This window comes from Dermochelys coriacea, chromosome 4 (assembly GCF_009764565.3).
Source record: "Dermochelys coriacea isolate rDerCor1 chromosome 4, rDerCor1.pri.v4, whole genome shotgun sequence".
In the NCBI taxonomy this organism is placed as follows: Eukaryota; Metazoa; Chordata; order Testudines; family Dermochelyidae; genus Dermochelys; species Dermochelys coriacea.
The window spans coordinates 99,825,660-99,844,614 of record NC_050071.1 but is presented as its reverse complement, the minus strand read 5'-3'; the positions used below and the strand labels follow the sequence as shown (position 1 = coordinate 99,844,614).

The 18,955-nt window shown below is 41.2% G+C and overlaps 1 protein-coding gene across 1 annotated transcript in view; it reads left to right on the top strand.

Annotated features, from left to right (window-relative positions):
* Positions 1 to 18,955, top strand: part of N4BP2 (NEDD4 binding protein 2) — a 76,480-nt gene that overhangs the window by 27,855 nt on the left and 29,670 nt on the right. Inside the window, 6 exon segments of the mRNA XM_043513937.1 lie at positions 2,904 to 3,258; positions 7,064 to 8,336; positions 10,555 to 10,679; positions 11,841 to 11,929; positions 16,468 to 16,544; positions 17,993 to 18,148. Of these exon segments, the coding sequence (XP_043369872.1) occupies positions 3,030 to 3,258; positions 7,064 to 8,336; positions 10,555 to 10,679; positions 11,841 to 11,929; positions 16,468 to 16,544; positions 17,993 to 18,148 (1,949 nt within the window). The 5' untranslated portion in view covers positions 2,904 to 3,029.

Genomic DNA, 18,955 nt, shown 5'->3' with positions numbered 1-18,955 from the left:
TCAATTAGGAAACATGCTCATTTAAAGTTGCACAATTCTCCCTTATAACGTTGTTTGGAAGCCGTCTGCTTTGTCCACTGCTTGCAGGAAGAGCAGCCTGTTGGAGCTAGCTGGTGGGGGCTTGGAACCAGGATGGACCGGCAGCTCCTCTAAGTTCCTTGTGCGGCAGCTGCCCAGCAGGCTAGCAATTGCCAGGCAGTTTAACTGTCCCTCCCCGCACTGCCATGTGCTGCTCCTGCCCTCTGCCTTGGAGTTGCTCCTGGGAGCCTCCTGCTTGGTGTGCAAGTGAGGCGGGGAACGGGGGGGCTAATTTCAGGGGTCCCCCCCCAGGGCCAGCTCTAGGCACCAGCAAAACAAGCAGGTGCTTGGGATGGCAGATTTCTAGGGGCGGCATTCCGGCGCTGGCCATGCTGCCCCTAGAAATGTGCCCCTGCCGCCCCAGCTCGCTTCCACTCCGCCTCCGCCTGCTCCCCTGAGTGCCGTTGCCGCTCTGCTTCTCTCTCCTCCCTCCCAGCCTGTTCGCGCGGCAAGCTTGGGAGGGAGGGAGGAGAAACCGAGCAGCAGTGCTCTCGGGGGAGGCGATGGTGCAGGGAGTGGTGGTGCGCTCGGGGGAGGCGAGCTAGGGCGGGGAGCGGTTCCTCTACCCTCCCCATTACTTCCTGCGCTCCCCCCCACCCTCGCTCACCTCTGCTCTGCCTGCTCCCCTAACGCGCTGCCCCTCCCTCACCTGAGGAGCGGCGGCGTGTTCAGGGGAGCAGGTGGAGTGGAGGTGAGCTAGAGTGAGCGGTTGGGGAAGGAGCCGCAGGAAGCAATGGGGAGGGAGGGAAATGCAGCACGCCCCGGGGAGGAGGCGGGGCCAGGGATTTGGGGAAGGGATTGGAAAGGGGCGGAGTTGGGGCGGGGGTGGGAGGGTACGAATAAAAAGTGGGGGCAGCCAAAAATGTTTTTTGCTTGGGGCAGCAAAAATCCTAGAGCTGGCCCTGCCCCCCACTTCTCCACAGAGCCGGGGCGGGGGGAGGAGAGGAGAACAACCCAACAGGGCTCAGGACGGAGGGAGCTTGCTTGCAGCAGCTGCTGTCTCAACTTGCTGATCTACTTAAAAAGATTAGGGTGGAGTCAGTGTACTTAAAGGGGCAATGTCTCTCTCTCTCTCTCTCTCTCTTTCACACGCACGCGCACACACACACACGGTGTATGTCTCTGTCTCTCTCTGCCATACTGCCTCCCCCCTTCCATTCATGCTGCCTTGTAGAGTGTGAGGCTACATTAACAACAATGAGTTAACCCTTGAGGGCTCAGACAATTGCTAGTTCATGATTTAGCAGTAAGGCATTCCCTGGGAAAATATGCCACCCTCTTCCACCCTCTGACTTCACCACCTCAACCAAGCTTAACAATCATCATAGCTGTGTATAGTATTAAATTGTTTAAAACTTATACTGTGTATTTATGTGTGTGTATATATATAATATATAGTCTTTTGTCTGGCAAAAAGAATTCTCCTGGAACCTAACCCCCTTCCTCCCCATTTACATTAATTCTTATGGGGAAATTGGATTCGCTTAACATCATTTTGCTTAAAGTAGCATTTTCAGGAACATAACTACAACGTTAAGGGAGGAGTTACTGTAGTTTGCTTTCAAATGTTTATTTTTCATTGAATCAGAATGCAGTATCACCAATGTTGTAGCCAACATGGAAGATATGAAATCGTTTGAAAATATAGCTCCCATTTATTAAAAAAATATTATGTATATTGGAAGAAATGCTTAATACATAAGTGAATTTTCCTTCAAAAGCTAAATGTGTTCTGGTTTGGACACCAGCTCTAGGAGAACTGTAAGATACTTCTGAAGGCGACTGTTAGATCCTTCACAGAGTTGCCTCTTCCATCTACCTCAGGGTTTCTCAGGCCCATAACCCTGACATCTAGGGAAAAATATGTAAACCACATAGATTTCCAATTTTATGAATGAAACTAAATAAATAAGCAAAAGTGTAAACAAGTCAGATTAGAATAAAGTGGGTTAATATACAATTAATCTAATTATCAGGTTAACTAAACCATATCAAATAGAAATTTTAGTAACAGCCTGTACATAGTTCTTTGTAAAGTTGTTAAACTGAGTTTATAGTGTTTTCTGCTGCTGTCAGTTTGAACACACAACAACAAAACTTTGAAGTTCTGCATTATAAAGAAAAAGCAGCCTCACTGTATACATATACTGGCTAAAGATATAGAAAACTAATTGCTTTCCATGTTGGCTTGGTGTAATAATTAGTGTATATCCAAAGTGCTATTTCATTTTGCTAGCTGAAAGTCAAAGAATTTTTTTTTTTTAAAAAGGGCTTCTGCACTTTTTCACTTCATAGTGTATAAGCTCGTGAAAGGCTTTTTACAAGACTTCCTTTTGCTTTTTTTTTATCTTTAGAAATATCAGGAATGTTAAGTTTAGTCTTTCCTGATTTTAGTGGAAGACCTCTGGAAGATCTTGGAGATGTTTATTGTGATCTCTAACACCTTAATAGTGGGAGTGAGGGTGCTACATCTTTAACAAAGGCTACATTTCCCCAAAATGATGATTGGTCATGGAAATGAAATGTGTTAACAAAAAAGGGTTTAAAACTGATTAAATAGTCCTTCCTCTTTCACTTGCTTAACTTTCACTTTCTTGGATCTTGTAATATCATTTCACTCGTTCTTCCGTCTAGACAGAACCTGAATGTCTAGTGTAAAAAATAAAAATAGAAGTTCTTCCTTTCCATCCCCTGAAAAAATAGCAAAGGACCCCCCCCTCAAAAAAATAAAATAAAAAGCTTTCAGACCTTTAAATAGCTAAGAGTTAATGCAGTGGAAATTCAGTTGCCTATTTTTAAGCATTTCTCCATTCTCTTCTTTCTAGGTCTGCTATTGGTAATGGGACCATCGGAGATATGAAAGGTATCTTGCCTTGTTTTTTCTGAACTTGACAAAATCAACATCATATGGACAAAATAAAACAGAATGGAAACTTGTTCTGAATAACAGAATGCCAAAGAAAAGGAAAAATCCAGGTGTGAGTCCCTCCAGAAAGATCATGGATTCAGAGAGAATGGCTGCTTCTGGTGAAGGACTGGTACCACCTCCAGGAGATGTGTCAGTGTCACAAGCAATTTACAGTGTCAATAAGGAAGAGCTCTTCAACAACATGTCAGAAATGTTTTCTGACCTGGATCCTAGCGTAGTTTATATGATGCTATCTGAATGTGATTTTAAAGGTAAATAAAATGTTTATTATGTTAACAGTTGGATTTCATAGGGAAATTCTGCTTTCAGATGGGCAGTGCAGCTCCCAAGGACTTCAGCAGTATTTTTACAGGTCAGAATTTAACTTTTAATGAATACATGAGGGTGATGGGGGTGTTCACCACACATTAGCCCTGGAGGGGTTAATATAGGCAAGAGGCCGATTAACCATTGGCTGCACCTGAAGAGGAGCTAGGATGTGATGAGGTTTAACTGGGAATGAAGTTTACCTGGACAGAAGCAGGTAGGGCTTCTGTAAAGCCAGGAAGCTGGTAACAGATTGCAGTGAGGAAGCCTACAGTCATGTTCTCTGATACAAGGGAGCAGAGTACGAGCCTGTACTAGGAGTGCACTGGGGTTTTTGGTTTTGGGTTTTTGTTTGTACCACAGTAGAGGAGGTGGTGAGAGCTCTGGTGTAAGCCACAGCAGCTCAGTAGGAGGCAAACCGGGTTCAGGCGATGGCACAACAGGATTCCATGAGGCTACAGCAGGAAACCAACCAATTATTAATGGGCCAGGTGACCCAAGATCAAGTCCTCTTGCGGGAGGTGGTGGACCAACTGAAGATCCTCAGCACCCAGGCCCGGGGGTCTGAAAGGACACGAACCCTGAGGGTCACCAGTTGTCTGCCAAAGGTGATGGCAGAGTATGACATAGAGGCATATCTCCTCTCATTTGAAAGGACTACTCAGCGTGAGGCGTGGCCCCAGGAGCAGTGGACCAGCATTCTCACCCCTTTTTTGTGTGGAGAGGCCCAGAAGGCCTACTTTGATCTGCCCACCGAGGATGCCACTGACTGTTCCCGGCTGACGGCAGAGATCCTAACACGATCAGGGGTGACGGCAGCAGTGTGGGCCCAGAGGATCCAGGAGTGGAAATACAGGGAAAACAAACCTCTGAGGTCCCAACTATTCGACCTCATACACCTCGCTCGGAAGTGGTTATGGCCTGAAGCGTGCAGCCCGGAGGAGATTTTGGAGGGAACCAGCTGGAAACCCAGAAGGAAGGGAAAGGCATGGGGGGAGGGAGGGACCCTGGGACTAAACCCCCTACCCCATGTGATAGGGGAGTGACTATAAGCAATTATAAGTGTTATGGGTGCAGGGAGTTGGGGCACATAAAGGCCCACTTCCCCAATGTCATAGAGCCCATGCAGTGTAACCTGCGGGATGGGGCAGACCCCATGCAGCCTACTCAATATTGTAAGGGTTGCAGTCACCCCAGATAAATATACAAGGCAGGTAAAGTTGAATGTGGTAGAAACCATGGCACTCGTAGACTCAGGGAATGCTATCACCCTAATATCGGGTAAATTAGTGAAGCGCAGCCATTTAATGCAAGCTAAGCATATGGGGGTAACCGGTGTCCATGGGACTGTTACTTACTATCCCATCATACCAGTGAAAATTGAAATTCAGGAAAATGTCACCGGGGTGAAAGCAGGGGTAGTCCCAAACCTTCCATACCCCGTGCTCATAGGTAGAGATTTCCCCGGGTTTGGAAACTTGCTCCCACCGGAGGGATTGGAGGGAGGGGAGCTCCCCGAACTTCAGGAGTCTTCCGCGGCAGAATGTCACGTCCCATTTTTTTGCAGAAATGTCCCAGGAACTATTCCCTGTCCCAGGGAAAGGGAGCAGAGTAGGAGCCTGTACTAGGAGTGTAGGAAACATTCCAGAGAAGGAGCAGTAAGGGCTGAGAGAATAGACCTAAACTGCAGGTTCAAGGGTCCTTGGATTGGAACCCAGTGCAGAGAGCGGGCCTGGATTCCCCTACAAGCCATTGTGGGAGTGGCACAGTCAGTGCAATGGCTATGAAGACTGCCTGAGACTGTGTGGAGAGATACTGATGAGACCCTGGAAAGGGAGGACAATTGTGACTTGGCCGGAGGGCTAAGCAATGAAGGAGATGAACTGCAGCTCCTCACCAGTGAGAGAGGGGCCACAGAGCGAGTGACTGTGGCAGTAGGCTGAGCAACTGCCGGATGGGGCATGGAGGGTGGAGAGCTAATTCCCCAGATGAGCCACAAGGAGACTCCACCGAGTGGCGAGTAGCAAACACGCCATTACAATGAGTCATAATACTTAGGAATTTTATAGCACTTCCCATTAGTGACCAGATAGCAAGTGTGAAAAATTAGTACAATTGGAGGTAATAGGCGCATATATAAGACAACGCCTGGAATATCGGGATTGTCCCTATAAAATTGGGACATCTGGTCCCCCTACTTCCCATGTCAGATTCTCAGATTCATAACGTTTTTGTAATGTTGGTAAGTATTAATATGTTTTACTTAATGAAGTTAGGTGGCTTGCTGTAAGCCATACAACAAGACAGTGATTGGGAAGAGAACCCTGCTTTCCTGACTGACATTTCTGAGCTTTAACCACTACACAAGACTTACCCACATTCTGTATGGGTGTATGTTACATATCAATTTCTTGTGATTTTACTAGGAATACCCACCAAGGGAATTGTCATTTGCCATAATTTTGTTAGATATGTAAAGTGTAACAGTTGCGTGTTTTATTCAAAAGAATCTATCCACAAAGATAATCCTTTAAAAATAAAAACCAATAACACCCACCCCCCGCAGGCCACTTATGTGACTAACAGAAGGAAGCATGCTTCATAAACAATATGTTAGCAAAGAAACTGGATTTTAGACCAATTATTTGAAGTATTGAAGATTTCCCTTTGCTTGTCTTGAAGTCTGCTCTGTTTGTTCGTGTGTGTGAGAATACGTGTGCATATGTGGTTGTCTTTTTTTTTTAAATAACTCCAGTGTCTTTCCTGTCCTTCAATATACTCCTTGTTGTGTTTCTCTATACACATTTTGGCTGGATGTGCTTTTCAGATAGGCCTGGCCAAGTACTCTGAGGGAGCAAATAAGATGGAAGGGGGAGAGAAGATTGTTCACAAGAAAAAGTCTGTTTCTCTTCTCAGTAGATTCATTGTGTCGTCTTTGGCATGGAGGGGTGGTTTTTGACTATATTTTGTTATCTTCCTCCTGTGAACAGATTCAAAAAGGGAAACTTATCACTATCACTTTTTTTATGGAGTGGTAATTGGTATAATAAACAAGGAGGAAAGGCTAGCCAGATTCTCTAAATTAAAGAGAAGATCTACCCAGCTGTGCTTAAAGAGCTGGACTTCAGAAACCCCCCCCCCCTTTTTTTTTTAGTGTGCAATTTCTTTCTACATAGCTCTTTGGAATAAACAGATCAGTTCCAGTTTATCTGAGTCATCTGAAGACTCCCGTGTCTCCTCCCCCCCCCTTTTTTTGTCATTAACGCTTTTAACTAGCCCTGACTATAACAAAAAAGGTTTCTGTGCCTGTCTTTTTTTAATTTGTACTGCTACAATTCTCCTTTTAGTGATTATTTCAATTTATTTAACCCTATTTCTCCTCTGTTGTACAGACTAGAAACAGGTATTCCATTTAATCAATCTGTGTAATCTTTTCCTTTGTACCCAGAGTTAAACTTAGCTTCACAGTTTATTTACTTTTTTGCGTATTATAGTGGTGTATTGCAGTGTGTGCAGATTCAGTTATGTCTTGTCCCCGGTGAGCAACATTTGTTGTAAAGGTAGGAGGAAAATATGTTAGTAAATGGATCGGTAAATTTTCTGTTTACTATCTCTGAAATTCAGGGTTTGTTATAAATAATATTTCTTGAATTATAGATTGTAAAAAGTTATTTATATTGGATTAAAATTAGGCTGTATTGCTTACCATGATCATTTTCTTTGATTTATTTTCTTTATCTTATTTAACAGTTGAAAATGCTATGGATTGTCTGCTAGAACTTTCCACAGCTGCTAAGGGAGTAGCATCTTCAAAAGTCTCAGGTTTTGATTCAATAACGTCATCTCTGTCTCTCGTTAACCAGCAAAGTGCTGTTTCAAATGAAATAGTGGGCAAAAGTTGTGCAAAAGAAGATATTGTGAACTTTAAAGAAGAATCAGTAAAGATCCCCTCACCTGATACTCAGCTGACTGAAGAGCTAGATTCCTTGATACAAACTGCTTTTGAGAAATACAGTCTGAGAGACAAATTGTATGATTCCACAAATGACAAAATCACAGGAAAGCAGCCTATGACATCTGACCAGAGTAATTCTAATGGCATTAATGAATTTCCTGAGAGTGAAAAATCCAGTTTAGGGTTTAATGTCCTGTTTTCTCTGCAGCAAGCAGAGACAGAGAATGAGAAATTTGAAAACTTCTCATCTATGTTAGTCTCAGAGGGTCACAAATCTTCTCAGCCAGCTATAAGTAAATCTAGCATTCAAACAAAGGATAGTTCATCAGCTGACATGGACATTTTTGCACAAGTATCAGTAAGCTCTAGTCTGCCAGAAATTGATACTGACAATGCTCCAGAAGTCATTAAACCAGCAAACTTGGAAGTGGCTTGTAGAAATCTTAATCAATCACAGAATATTGTTTCAGACCATGGAAGTTTGTTTGATGCATCTAGTCATTTTTTCCAGGGATTTGTAGAAGCTGGTACAACAGCTAGTGGAAATTCCAGCTCAAAATACCTTGAACAACAGGAAGGTGTAATGGCTGTGTGTAGTGGCCAAAAAAGCATTTCTCTCCCTGAAGTGTCTGATTCTCTTGAAGGATTCAGTTTCAAATTGCCACCGCTTGTAGATGTTCAGCAGGGATGGAATTTACATTTTTCTCCACAACCGCAGCAATCTCCACAGCCTCCTTGGAATCCAGTGGCTCCTGTGTTTTATCCATCAAGTGGAAGGCACAGCTTTGTAACTCCAGTAGCTATCAGTCCGGGACAATGGAGACCTCTTGCAGACTACAGGACGCATGGCAAAGGAATGCCTTTTCCTCCTCCAGTGGTTTCACATGTCAGGGATAGCAACACTTCTCCGAAAGTATGGGGAAATCAAGATGGAATCCAAAAAATGAACCTCTCTCAAGTACACCAACCACCTCTTTGTTCAGTGATGAGGAAAAAGGCACATCTTGTAGGTCAAGTACTTGTTCTTCTCAGAGGGGTTCCAGGATCAGGAAAATCTTTTTTGGCAAGGTAGAACACTTATATTATGTATTTATAAGAGAAATCACTTAACACAGTGGTCCCCAAACTGAGGTGAATGGAGGAATGTTTGGTGGGGGCTTGGTGGGTCCCAGACCAGCCCTCACAGGGGGTGTGGAGGGAGCGCCCCCCAGCCCCGCTCTGCTCCCCAGCTCCACTCTGGCCCCAGCCCACAGGTCCGGCCTTGGTCATTGGCCGCAGCTCCCAGCCGCGGACCTGCTCTCAGTTGCAGCCCCTGGTTCGCAGCCCCGACCGGGGCCCTGTGCACCAACTATGCCCTGCTCCCAGTTAAGGCCCCAGCTGCAGGGCTGGTCCCGCTCCCGACCACGGCCCCAGCTCTGACTGTGGCCTGGCCCTGTCTCCGACTGTGGCTCCCAGAGTGGCACGGACAAAAAAAGTTTGGCGATACTGACTTAACAGTATTATTGTAGGATTTATTAACAAGAGAAAGCAACAACAAAAAATAGTTTTCTGGTGTTGGCAAATGGCCTCATTTAAGCCCCAGTTCATCATCATGTCCAAGCTGCACGCAGACATAGTGGACATTGGTAACTGCAGGGAGCTGAGCCAGTTGCATCTCGCTGATCCTTGGCCAGCTGTTGCTGGTGGAGGTTAGAACAATCGGAGGCCTATTCTAATGTCTGTCACTGGTGCGAGCTCCATAATGGAGCTTATGCGAGCAGAGAATCTGGTTTAATACAGCTCAGCTCCACCTTGCCCCTCCTGTCCCTGCGCCACTTCTGACATGCCCCCACCTCCACATGGCATCAAGGATGGGTTTAGCTAGGAATATGTCAGGTCTGACAGGTTCATAATTGTTGATTCCCCCTGGCAGAATTCTGCGGAAATCTCTGTCCTGTTTAAGTTCACTTTAAAGCAAATGCATAGTGCATAGTGAACTTGAGAATACAGCCCTTTGTTTTCTGGGGAACTCCAGAAAGCTTTTTGATAGTTAGACTTTTAATATACATATAGTAATCAATTTTAGACTTCTGTAGATACGTCATACTGCCAGTTATGCAAATAAAACTTTATGGGGGAATGTTGATGCAGAAGCATATCATTATATACAGATATTTATTTTTTCTGTTAGGTTCTATTATTAGGTATTTTTTGAAATTATATTTTTCCCCTTGCATTTTTCCTGTCAAATTAGTCTTTAATTTCTTTTCTCTTATTCTGTAGTATGAAGTCTTGAAGTGTCTTTCCCATTCTTCTTAGATATGTTTTTACTCCAAACTATTATCAATTTCTTTCAATTACTTTAACTGTCCCCTTCCATTAAAAATATTTGAGGGTCCTGTCATCCCCAGCACAATAGTCTCGTGCACAGAATACTTGGGATACATGAGTTGCATGCTCATTCTTCCAGGAGGGCATGGGGTTCCACCCCTCCACTGCTGCCTAGAAGGAATAGGGGCATTCTGCTTCCAAAACCTCTGAGTTCCTAGGGTTTGCAGAAGTATTGGACGATTAACATGGAGGCTTTGTCCTTCTCTACCCCATCCTATTCTTCCCTCCAAAACCTCCCCTCTGCTCCTCAGCATAAGGAACTGGAGGAGCCACATAGCTAGGGTGTTTTCCAGCAGCTGCTTTAATAGAGACCAAATGCCTATAACCTCCCCATTAGAGGGTGACAGTTGTATTGTCACCTACCCTCTTCCTGGGGCTGAACCTTCCTTCAGATGCATTTGCTCCCTGTGCCCCTGGGTATGAATCAAGAAGTGTGTGCAGGAGTCGGTAAACCTGTCACTGAGACACATCTACTACTGGTTTGGAGGGTGTATGCCCCGTTTGTGGGTGTCCATAGGTGGATAAACCACGTATAGCACTCTGCACATGGCACAAGGAGAAATTTTGAAGGCACCTAAAGCACACACTCTTTTTTTCACAGAAAGTGCTAGAGGATCTTTAATACCATTAAGAGAAGAAAAGACTTCAGTTTCAAAGGTCTTGTTCAAAAAATCTGTACACAGTAGACTCCATGAAACTTAATTTTTCTGCAGTGGAAGAAAGTAAGGTTGAGGCAACCCTACTTGCTAGGAATGAAAACTGGTTTTTAGAACCTGAGGCTTAGATAACTAAGCCATTCTCTGTTGTATATCTTATGTAAACCCAAAAGGAGTTAATATTTGGTTCACATATATTGTTGATAAAAGGAGGCAAAAATTCGGAAAATGTATTGTTTTGTCTTTGTGATATTTCACAGGACTTTGCTTGAGGATAACCCAAGTGGAATCATTCTTAGTACTGATGATTACTTTTACAAAAACGGACAATATCAGTATGATGCAAATTGCTTAGGAGAAGCACATGAGTGGAACAGGAAACGAGGTAAGAACTATATAGGGGATTAGCTCAACTGCTTTGCGGATTGCTTAAAACTATTATAAAAGCAGGCTTTCCTGTAATTGTACCATGGGATGAGCTTTAATCCCCTTTTAGAGGTATACATTTTAAATAATATTGACAAAAATAGGATCCTAGACTCCAAAATGGCCTATCTAATGTGCTTTTTGCTAACAAATGTCCAATTCATCACTGAAGGATTATTTTCTCCTGGAATTATATCGGTATATATGTTGCATTAGGTTCTACTTAATGCGTGGTAATCTGTGCTACTCTCAGGAGGATTCCTTCCAAGATTAAGATCAATAATGATTATTTGCACTCAGCTGCTATCCATGACAGTGGATGTGTTACACATATGGCAGCTATCCAGATCTTTTCCCTGCCTTTGAACTAATGTTCCTTATAGAGCACTACATTGACAAAAATTAGGAAACAACCAAAAATAGAGGAAACCAGTAAACGGCGATTTTCACCAACAAAAGATTTTTTTTCTGTTTCTCCTCCTGAAACTCTTTACTGAGTAATTATTTTCAAGCTTTTATGTGCTAAATTTTAAATATGATATTTTTGCAGGCGTGTTCTAAACCTATTCAAAAAATGGGTTTATAGGAAAAGTACACACTTAACAGCAACTCTGGTTGTGCAGCCTACTATAATACTGTCTTCTGTTTTTTTTTAAAGCAACTGATAAACATTTTATTATTGTGTGTAAAAACTACACAATTTTTTTTTATTTTTCATATTTTATACAGTTTACAGAGTGGACTTTTCTTAAGACTGTTATAAGGCCAAGAATTTTGTATGCAACAAAGAAGTCCACTTGAAGGTGATCATGTAGTTTTTAGTATAATTTACTGATTAGTCATATTGGTGTATTACACATCTGCATTTCCATTTCTTTATTATCATACATATATTATTTCAATGTGTAATACAATGTAATTGTAGTTTTTATATTTGGAGGGTGGTGAATTTAAATAAAAAATGTGCTTGGGTGGCAGAGAGATCAGACTCCAAAAATAGTTATTTTGGCAACTGGTTAAACATGGTGTATTTTAAAAAATTAAAATTAACATTAGATGTCGATTTTTATTATCAAGAAATTAACCATACCTCGCTCTTTTATACGTGTTTGTGTTTCAGCCAAAGAAGCCTTTGAAAAGAGAATCTCTCCTATAATAATAGACAACACAAACATACAGGCATGGGAGATGAAGCCTTATGTTGCTTTGGTTAGTATGATGATTTGAGCAATGTGAAAAGAGATTGGTAACCAACCTGAGAACATTTTAAAGAGTGGTTATGGGGCTCAGTCCAGCTTCTGTTTGAGTTCAACAAGAGTTGGATCAAGCACACAATAAAAAAAATGTGTAAAAACAGTACCATATCATTAAATATTCTGCTTTGTGTAGGTCTGAGTGTTTTATCTGCTTATTTTACTGACAAATTCAAGTGTTTTGTACTTCAGAGCAAATACACATTTTGAAGAATAAGCTGGATTCTGTTCTTCCTTATGCATAATCAATAACACTGTTAGCTAGTTTTTCTTACTGCTCAGATTAGCTGAGTACCAACAATGGAGTTGGTGGTGCTCTACAGAAAGCTAAGAATACAGTCCCTGCCTCATCCTAAATTTGACATCCAGTGTAGTTCATTGACACAAGCACCAAATGACAGATGGAGGCCTAACTTTCTTTTATTTGCTGGACTGCCATTGATAAGTTTCATATAAGAAGTGTGTCTTAAATTATTGATTTGAAGATCAAATTGTCCTGTAGTGTTATATTTTATTTAGCTGAAATATTTGAAAATAAATATACTCGACAACTGGAAATCCCACTAAAGTGTTTAAGTAGCAGTATTACAGGGTTTTATTAGGATACAGGTGAGCCTACTTATAAAGCTTTTCATATCTTCTATAAGCAGTTATGAAATACTGTTAGCTCTGTTGAAGGCAGGCTAGATGAATCAATTTGTATTGAGTATATGACTCATATTTAGTTAGTCAAAATAATGCTGCTGTAATGTTTGTTAGTGATACATTTTTCTTGTAATATTGTAATGATCTTCTGATAATTTCGCTCCCAATTCTGTGAGGCCCTTAGTGCGAGTAATGCCTATTGGAATACATCCTCAGTTGATATAAATTGTCATAATTCCATTGTGGAGCTTTGACAACATATGTCATCTGAGGATTCCCTTGAATTCAGTGCGAGTTGAGGAATCTCAGCCCTTTGAAGCAATGGTATCTTAGGGCTTGTCTGCACTTAAAATGCTACAGCTGCAGCCACACCACTGTAGCGCTTCAATGTAGAAACCACCTATGCTGATGGGAGGGATACTCCCATTGGTGTGGGTAATCCACCTTCCTGAGAGGCATCGCTAGATTCACGGAAGAATTCTTCTGTTGACCTAGTGTTGTTTACATGGAGACTTAGGTTGATTTAACTACAGTGGTTAGAGCTGTGGATTTTTCCTGAGCCGCGTAATTATGCTGACCTAATTTGCTAGTGTAGACCAACCCTTAGGAATGGCAGAAATTCACAGTACTCTTCTGGTCCTTCTATATTTGGAGCCCAATTCTGCATTCTTATGTCAATGATTTCAAACCGGTATGCATTTTTAGGCTTTTAACAAAAAGTGGTCTTTTTTTTTCTTTTTTTTTTTTTTTTTAAAGGGTGCTATGCATGTGGAACACGCTGTGATGGGTCATAGAAACTCCCTCAAGACTGTCACTAGATGTGCTGGGATACCACTGAGAACAAACCCCCCTGCCAGAAGAGGCTTCCCTCCACTCCTGTCTTGCTGAGTTAGACACTTCAGTCAGCTTCAGCACAGACCCAGAGGTTGGGCCACACCTCTTTGCAGTTCACTGAAATTGAGATCCACTCAGCTCAGGGGCTTCTTAGTTAACAGGGACTTTCCCAGCACCCAGTATTCAGTCTTTCGGGGAGCCTAAACCCTGAATAAATCCGTTTTACTCTGTATAAAGCTTATACGGGGTAAACTCATAAATTGTCTGCCCTCTCTAACACTGAGAGAGAGATATGCACAGCTGTTTGCTCCCCCAGGTATTAATTACTTACTCTGGATTAATTAATAAGTAAAAGTGATTTTATTAAGTATAAAAACTAGGATTTTAAGTGGTTCCAAGTAATGACAGATAGAACAAAGTAAGTCACCAAGTAAAGTAAAACAAAACACGCAAGTCTAAGCGTAATACAGTAGGACACTGAGTACAGGTAAATCTCAACCTCAGAGATGTTCCAATGAGCTTCTTTCACAGACTAGAGTCCTTCCTAGTCTGTGCCCAGTCCTTTTCAAACCAATGTTGTGGCTTATGGCGTGGGTCCAGCAATCACTCACACTCCTGTAGTTACAATCCTTTGTTCCAGTTTCTTTCTGGCATCTCTTTGGGGTGGAGATGTCATCTCTTGAGCCATTTGAAGCCTTTTATATTCTCTCTCTTGTGGGTGGAAACCCCTTTGTTCTTCTGTTCAAAATCACAGCTACAAGATGGAGTTTATAGCCACCTGGGCAAGTCACATGTCCATAAATGATTCAGCTTTTTGAAGGCTGATGCCATTGTTAATATGTTAGTTTGAATGTTCCTAGGAAAGCTCAAATGTGGATTGGCGTCTCCTGAAGTCCATTGTCTGTTAAGTGTTTCTTGATTGGGCACTTATTCAGAATAGTCCTTTCTCAAGAAGCTGGCCAAATGCTTCACTGATGCTACTTAGAATCAAACACATTGAGATACAAGTACATAGCCAATATTCATAACTTCCAATACAAAAATGATACACACATACGGACAGCATAATCATAACTAGCAAATTACAACCTTTCCATAAAGAAAAGGAGTACCCGTGGCACCTTAGAGACTAACAAATTTATTAGAGCATAAGCTTTCGTGAGCTACAGCTCACTTCATCGGATGCATTTGGTAGAAAAAAGTTTTTTCCATCAAATGCATCCGATGAAGTGAGCTGTAGCTCACGAAAGCTTATGCTCTAATAAATTTGTTAGTCTCTAAGGTGCCACGGGTACTCCTTTTCTTTTTGCGAATACAGACTAACACGGCTGCTACTCTGAAACCTTTCCATAGACACCTTACTTGACCTCCTTTGTACAAGATTTGATGCAACTATAGGACCTTGGTTGCAACAATGATCTGTACGGTCACAGTTCATGTCAATAACATCACACATGCATTTTACTTCTTAGATTTTATTTAGTTTTTAAAGTAACTTAACTTACTGAACCATTTTACAGGATCCAGTACTAGAGCTGGTCAAGAATTTTCCAACCAAACATTTTCTGGGGAGGTTTCTCAGATTCAGGATAGATATTCTGATTAAAACTTTCTTATTTTCCATTGTTCCATTCATCACTATGTTTGTAAGATACTTTATATTTAAGAGGTACTTTCAAATCCTTATATTAAGGAAGCTCACTTATGCTTGTTTAAAAGAGTACCAAGGACTGGAAATGGTCTCTTTGTTGGATCTCCCACTTGTGATATGGCATTGAAGCCTAGTTTTAAAAGTCGTCTATGTCAGTATTGCGAACAAACCAAACCAAACCCTCAAATTAGAACTAATTGTCAACTTTGTTGGCAGCCTCAGCCAAGAGACTGAGAGTTGAATTGGGATGAGGATTGATCTACTTTCTTACCCCTAGAGGTTTTCATCCTAGTCTGGGTTTAGGCACATCAGTGGAAAAGTGTTAGAATCTTCTGCTGCCACTTCCTATATTATAACTGGTTTTGTTGCTAAATAGAGGACTTAACTCAGCAGTACTGTCAGGTTGGTACTTTTCAGCACAGTAAATTAACTTAAAAAATAAAAAATAGGTCTCCTCGGGATTTAATGTCCTTGTAGATATGAAAGTACTTCTTTGCTCAAAAGAAATGAACGCAGGATTGAAGTGGTTAGTAAAAAATATTGTACCTTAGCTGCATAGAATCATAGAAATATTGAGCTGGAAGGGACCTTGAGAGGTCATCAAGTCCAGCCCTCAGCATGTGTGAAGGAGAGGTGAAAGGTGGGACTTGTTCAATATTTAGATTATTTTTATGAATGGGGTCTAATTTTATACCCGGTCATAGCTACAATGTTAATTGTGGAGGTTTTAAAAAGGTACTTTAGAGTGCCATCAATTCATGGTAGTGTTGCTTTCTTACTTCTTGGTAGTGTTGCATACTGCATGAAAGTATAAGGAAAATACTTTAAGTTCTGTTTCCAGGAAAGTGCTTTGGTATGTCTCCAGGACAATAGGAATGGTCCTGAAGATAGGAATGGGGAACAGTCACCTCCTAAGTGATTTCTCTTGGCTAGATTTAAAGCAGATTTGTTTTTGCCTTGAGAAAATACCACATAGTATTCTAGAAGGAGAAAGAGCTCCATGCTTGCAGCTAATGGAAATAAGAAAAGGTTGAAAAAAGGGAAAGAAATGGTTCTTAAAATAGTGAGATTTTTCAGAATGTTGCTTGGACAAAACTAAATTAGCTCTGTCATGTAGAGACTGGTTGAGATGTGAGATACATTTCATTAATTTTAAAGGAAGATATGTATCTAAGAAACCTAGACTGCTTTGAAAAATCCCATCTGTGTAACCATAAATGAAGCCTGATACATGGTTAGTGTATTTTTGGAGTGTTTAACTTGTTTTGTAAAATGGGAACCTGATATGTGTCTGTCTTGTACATTGTGTGCTCTTTCATGGAAATATGACATCACTGATATATTTTGTATTTATTTTTATTCAGTCTCAGCAGTACAAATACAAAGTTATGTTCCGAGAGCCTGATACTTGGTGGAAGTTTAAACCAAAAGAGCTTGAAAGGTAAAAATATTGTAGAACATATTGAAGTAAGCTGCTTCACCTTTCATTTATCCTCTTTAAAATAACGTTTTTTTTTACCTTGACAATGGCCATTGAGGCTCCAAAACATCAGTAAGTCCCTTGTTAACAATTAAATAAACACCTGATTAACTTTATATTTTAACTGTTCTGCTTACAACTTTATTATGTCTGTGTAGGGTTTGAGAAATTCCTTTTGTTTATTTTTATATCCAGTTTCAAAAGAAATTAGCTTGCAGCCAGAAAGGCACCTTTGTCATTTATATGACACTTTAAATCTTCAAAAAGAAAAGGAGTACTTGTGGCACCTTAGAGACTAACACATTTATTTGAGCATAAGCTTTCGTGAGCTACAGCTCACTTCATCGAATGCATCTGAAGAAGTAAGCTGTAGCTCATGAAAGCTTATGCTCAAATAAATGTGTTAGTCTCTAAGGTGCCACAAGTACCCCTTTTCTTTTTGCGAATACAGACTAACATGGCTGCTACTCTGAAACCTTTAAATCTTCAGAAAGCTGTACAAATGTGTATTCATCCCTAAAATATCTCTTGGAAATCCAGGCACAATGATAGATCCAATAGGACCCCTGGAAAGCATCCAGGGTTTGTCTCATCATATTGGGTCTGTCCTTGCATTGAGGTGATCTATTCCGCTGTTGGCCGTCCTGATTCCAAGTGTCCCGCCTACCTTATGCACTAGAGTAGCAGTCACGTCTTCATGTGAGCAGAACAGGCTCCTGGGGACAAGCTCTGTTGAACCACCAGTGGAAGCTTGGTTACAGTTTTTCCTAGGCATTACCATCTGGGTTGAACACATAGCTGATGCAGCTCTCAGATGGTGGGTGCTTATGGGGATCCTTCTGGAGCAGCTGTGAGTTGATTTTCTTCCATGGAGTGGTGGGTACCACCATTTCTTGCTGCTAGGGCTTACTTGATGTTTTCTCTCCTCCCCTCAACCCCTTTTCCCCTCTGCTTGCCACACTGGCCAGGATTTACATACCCTAGCTCAGGCCACTGCCAAGCAAATTGCTTTCTGAGACGTAACAAAGTTAGTGCAAAATCCTACTTAGAGGGATAAGATTCACTGACAAATGGCTAGAAGTGGGGGAGATCAGAGTAGGCGAATATGTTTTCTTCCCACTCTGAGAAGTTCTCAGCTGAGTATAGCCTACAGGAGGAGGACTGAGTGCCAGAATCTCCTTTATGCAGTTTGACTTCCTGCCTGCCTAACAGAAGGTGAAACACCAAGCATCTGGTTTACAACATCCCAGAGAGCAGTTTAAGAAAAAAATATTTTAGCCTAATTCTTAGGTTTAATATTAAGCAAAACTAGAAATATAACAGCATAAAGAGAAATGACTCCATCTTTCAGTCTGTTTTGTTTGAGTATTAAAATCTGGAATGTTACTTTTTTATCTTTTAATTTCTAGGCGAAACATTCATGGTGTATCTAAAGAAAAGATCAAAAGAATGTTGGAGCGATATGAACGTTGCCTTACTGTTAACTCAATCTTGAATTCTACTGTCCCAGACAAATCAGAAAATGCTGATTGGAATGAAGATCCTTGTCAGGGGGAAGGTTATGGGTAAGACATACTTGCTCTATGTGCCTAAATAAAAAACTTTGTTACACAATTCCAATCTTAACCTTTTTTTTTTTTAATTTTTTTTTTTTTAACAGTCAACTGGCTAACTCCTCCTAACCCAGAACTGTGCAAACCCCGCCCCCTCAAAAAAAAAACAGTTTAATAAAAATTCAGTGTTTTTTATATTTACAAGGTTAAGAATTTTATACCTGAACAGTTAAGGGAATTGGCTATTTCTCCATTTCTATATGATACACTATTAGTCCACTAGATTATTGCTGTCCACCAACCTTAACTTTTTCCTCTTGTTTTCTTCTGTACTGGAAATATACTTCTGGGTGTACAGTATAGATTTTTATATACTAGCTATTAAATGTGTACTAAAGTTTTTAAAAGGAGTGTAGTCCTATATATATATAAACACCCTAGGTCTGCATTTTGTACTTATAGAGTGGGGTGTTGGTGGAGTAGATGATTTTTATGGCTAGGATTGGAGTGATTGATCTCTTTGGTATTATGGAATATATTTATTATATAGAGGGTTATATGAGTATATGTAGACTGAGAGTATATTTCCAACCGTATTTTGTAAGCAATTAGCATCTGTGGCCTTCTGTAGTGGCTAATGTAGAATGTGTTTATAGTATCTTGGAAATGGATCCCTTAAATAGAATAATAGAACTGTAGCGTTGGAAGGGTCTTTGACAAGTCATCTACTCCAGCCCCCTGTGCTGAGGTAGGACAAAGTAAACATAGACCATCCCTGACAGGTGTTTGTCCAACCTCTTCTTAAAAACCTCCAGTGAT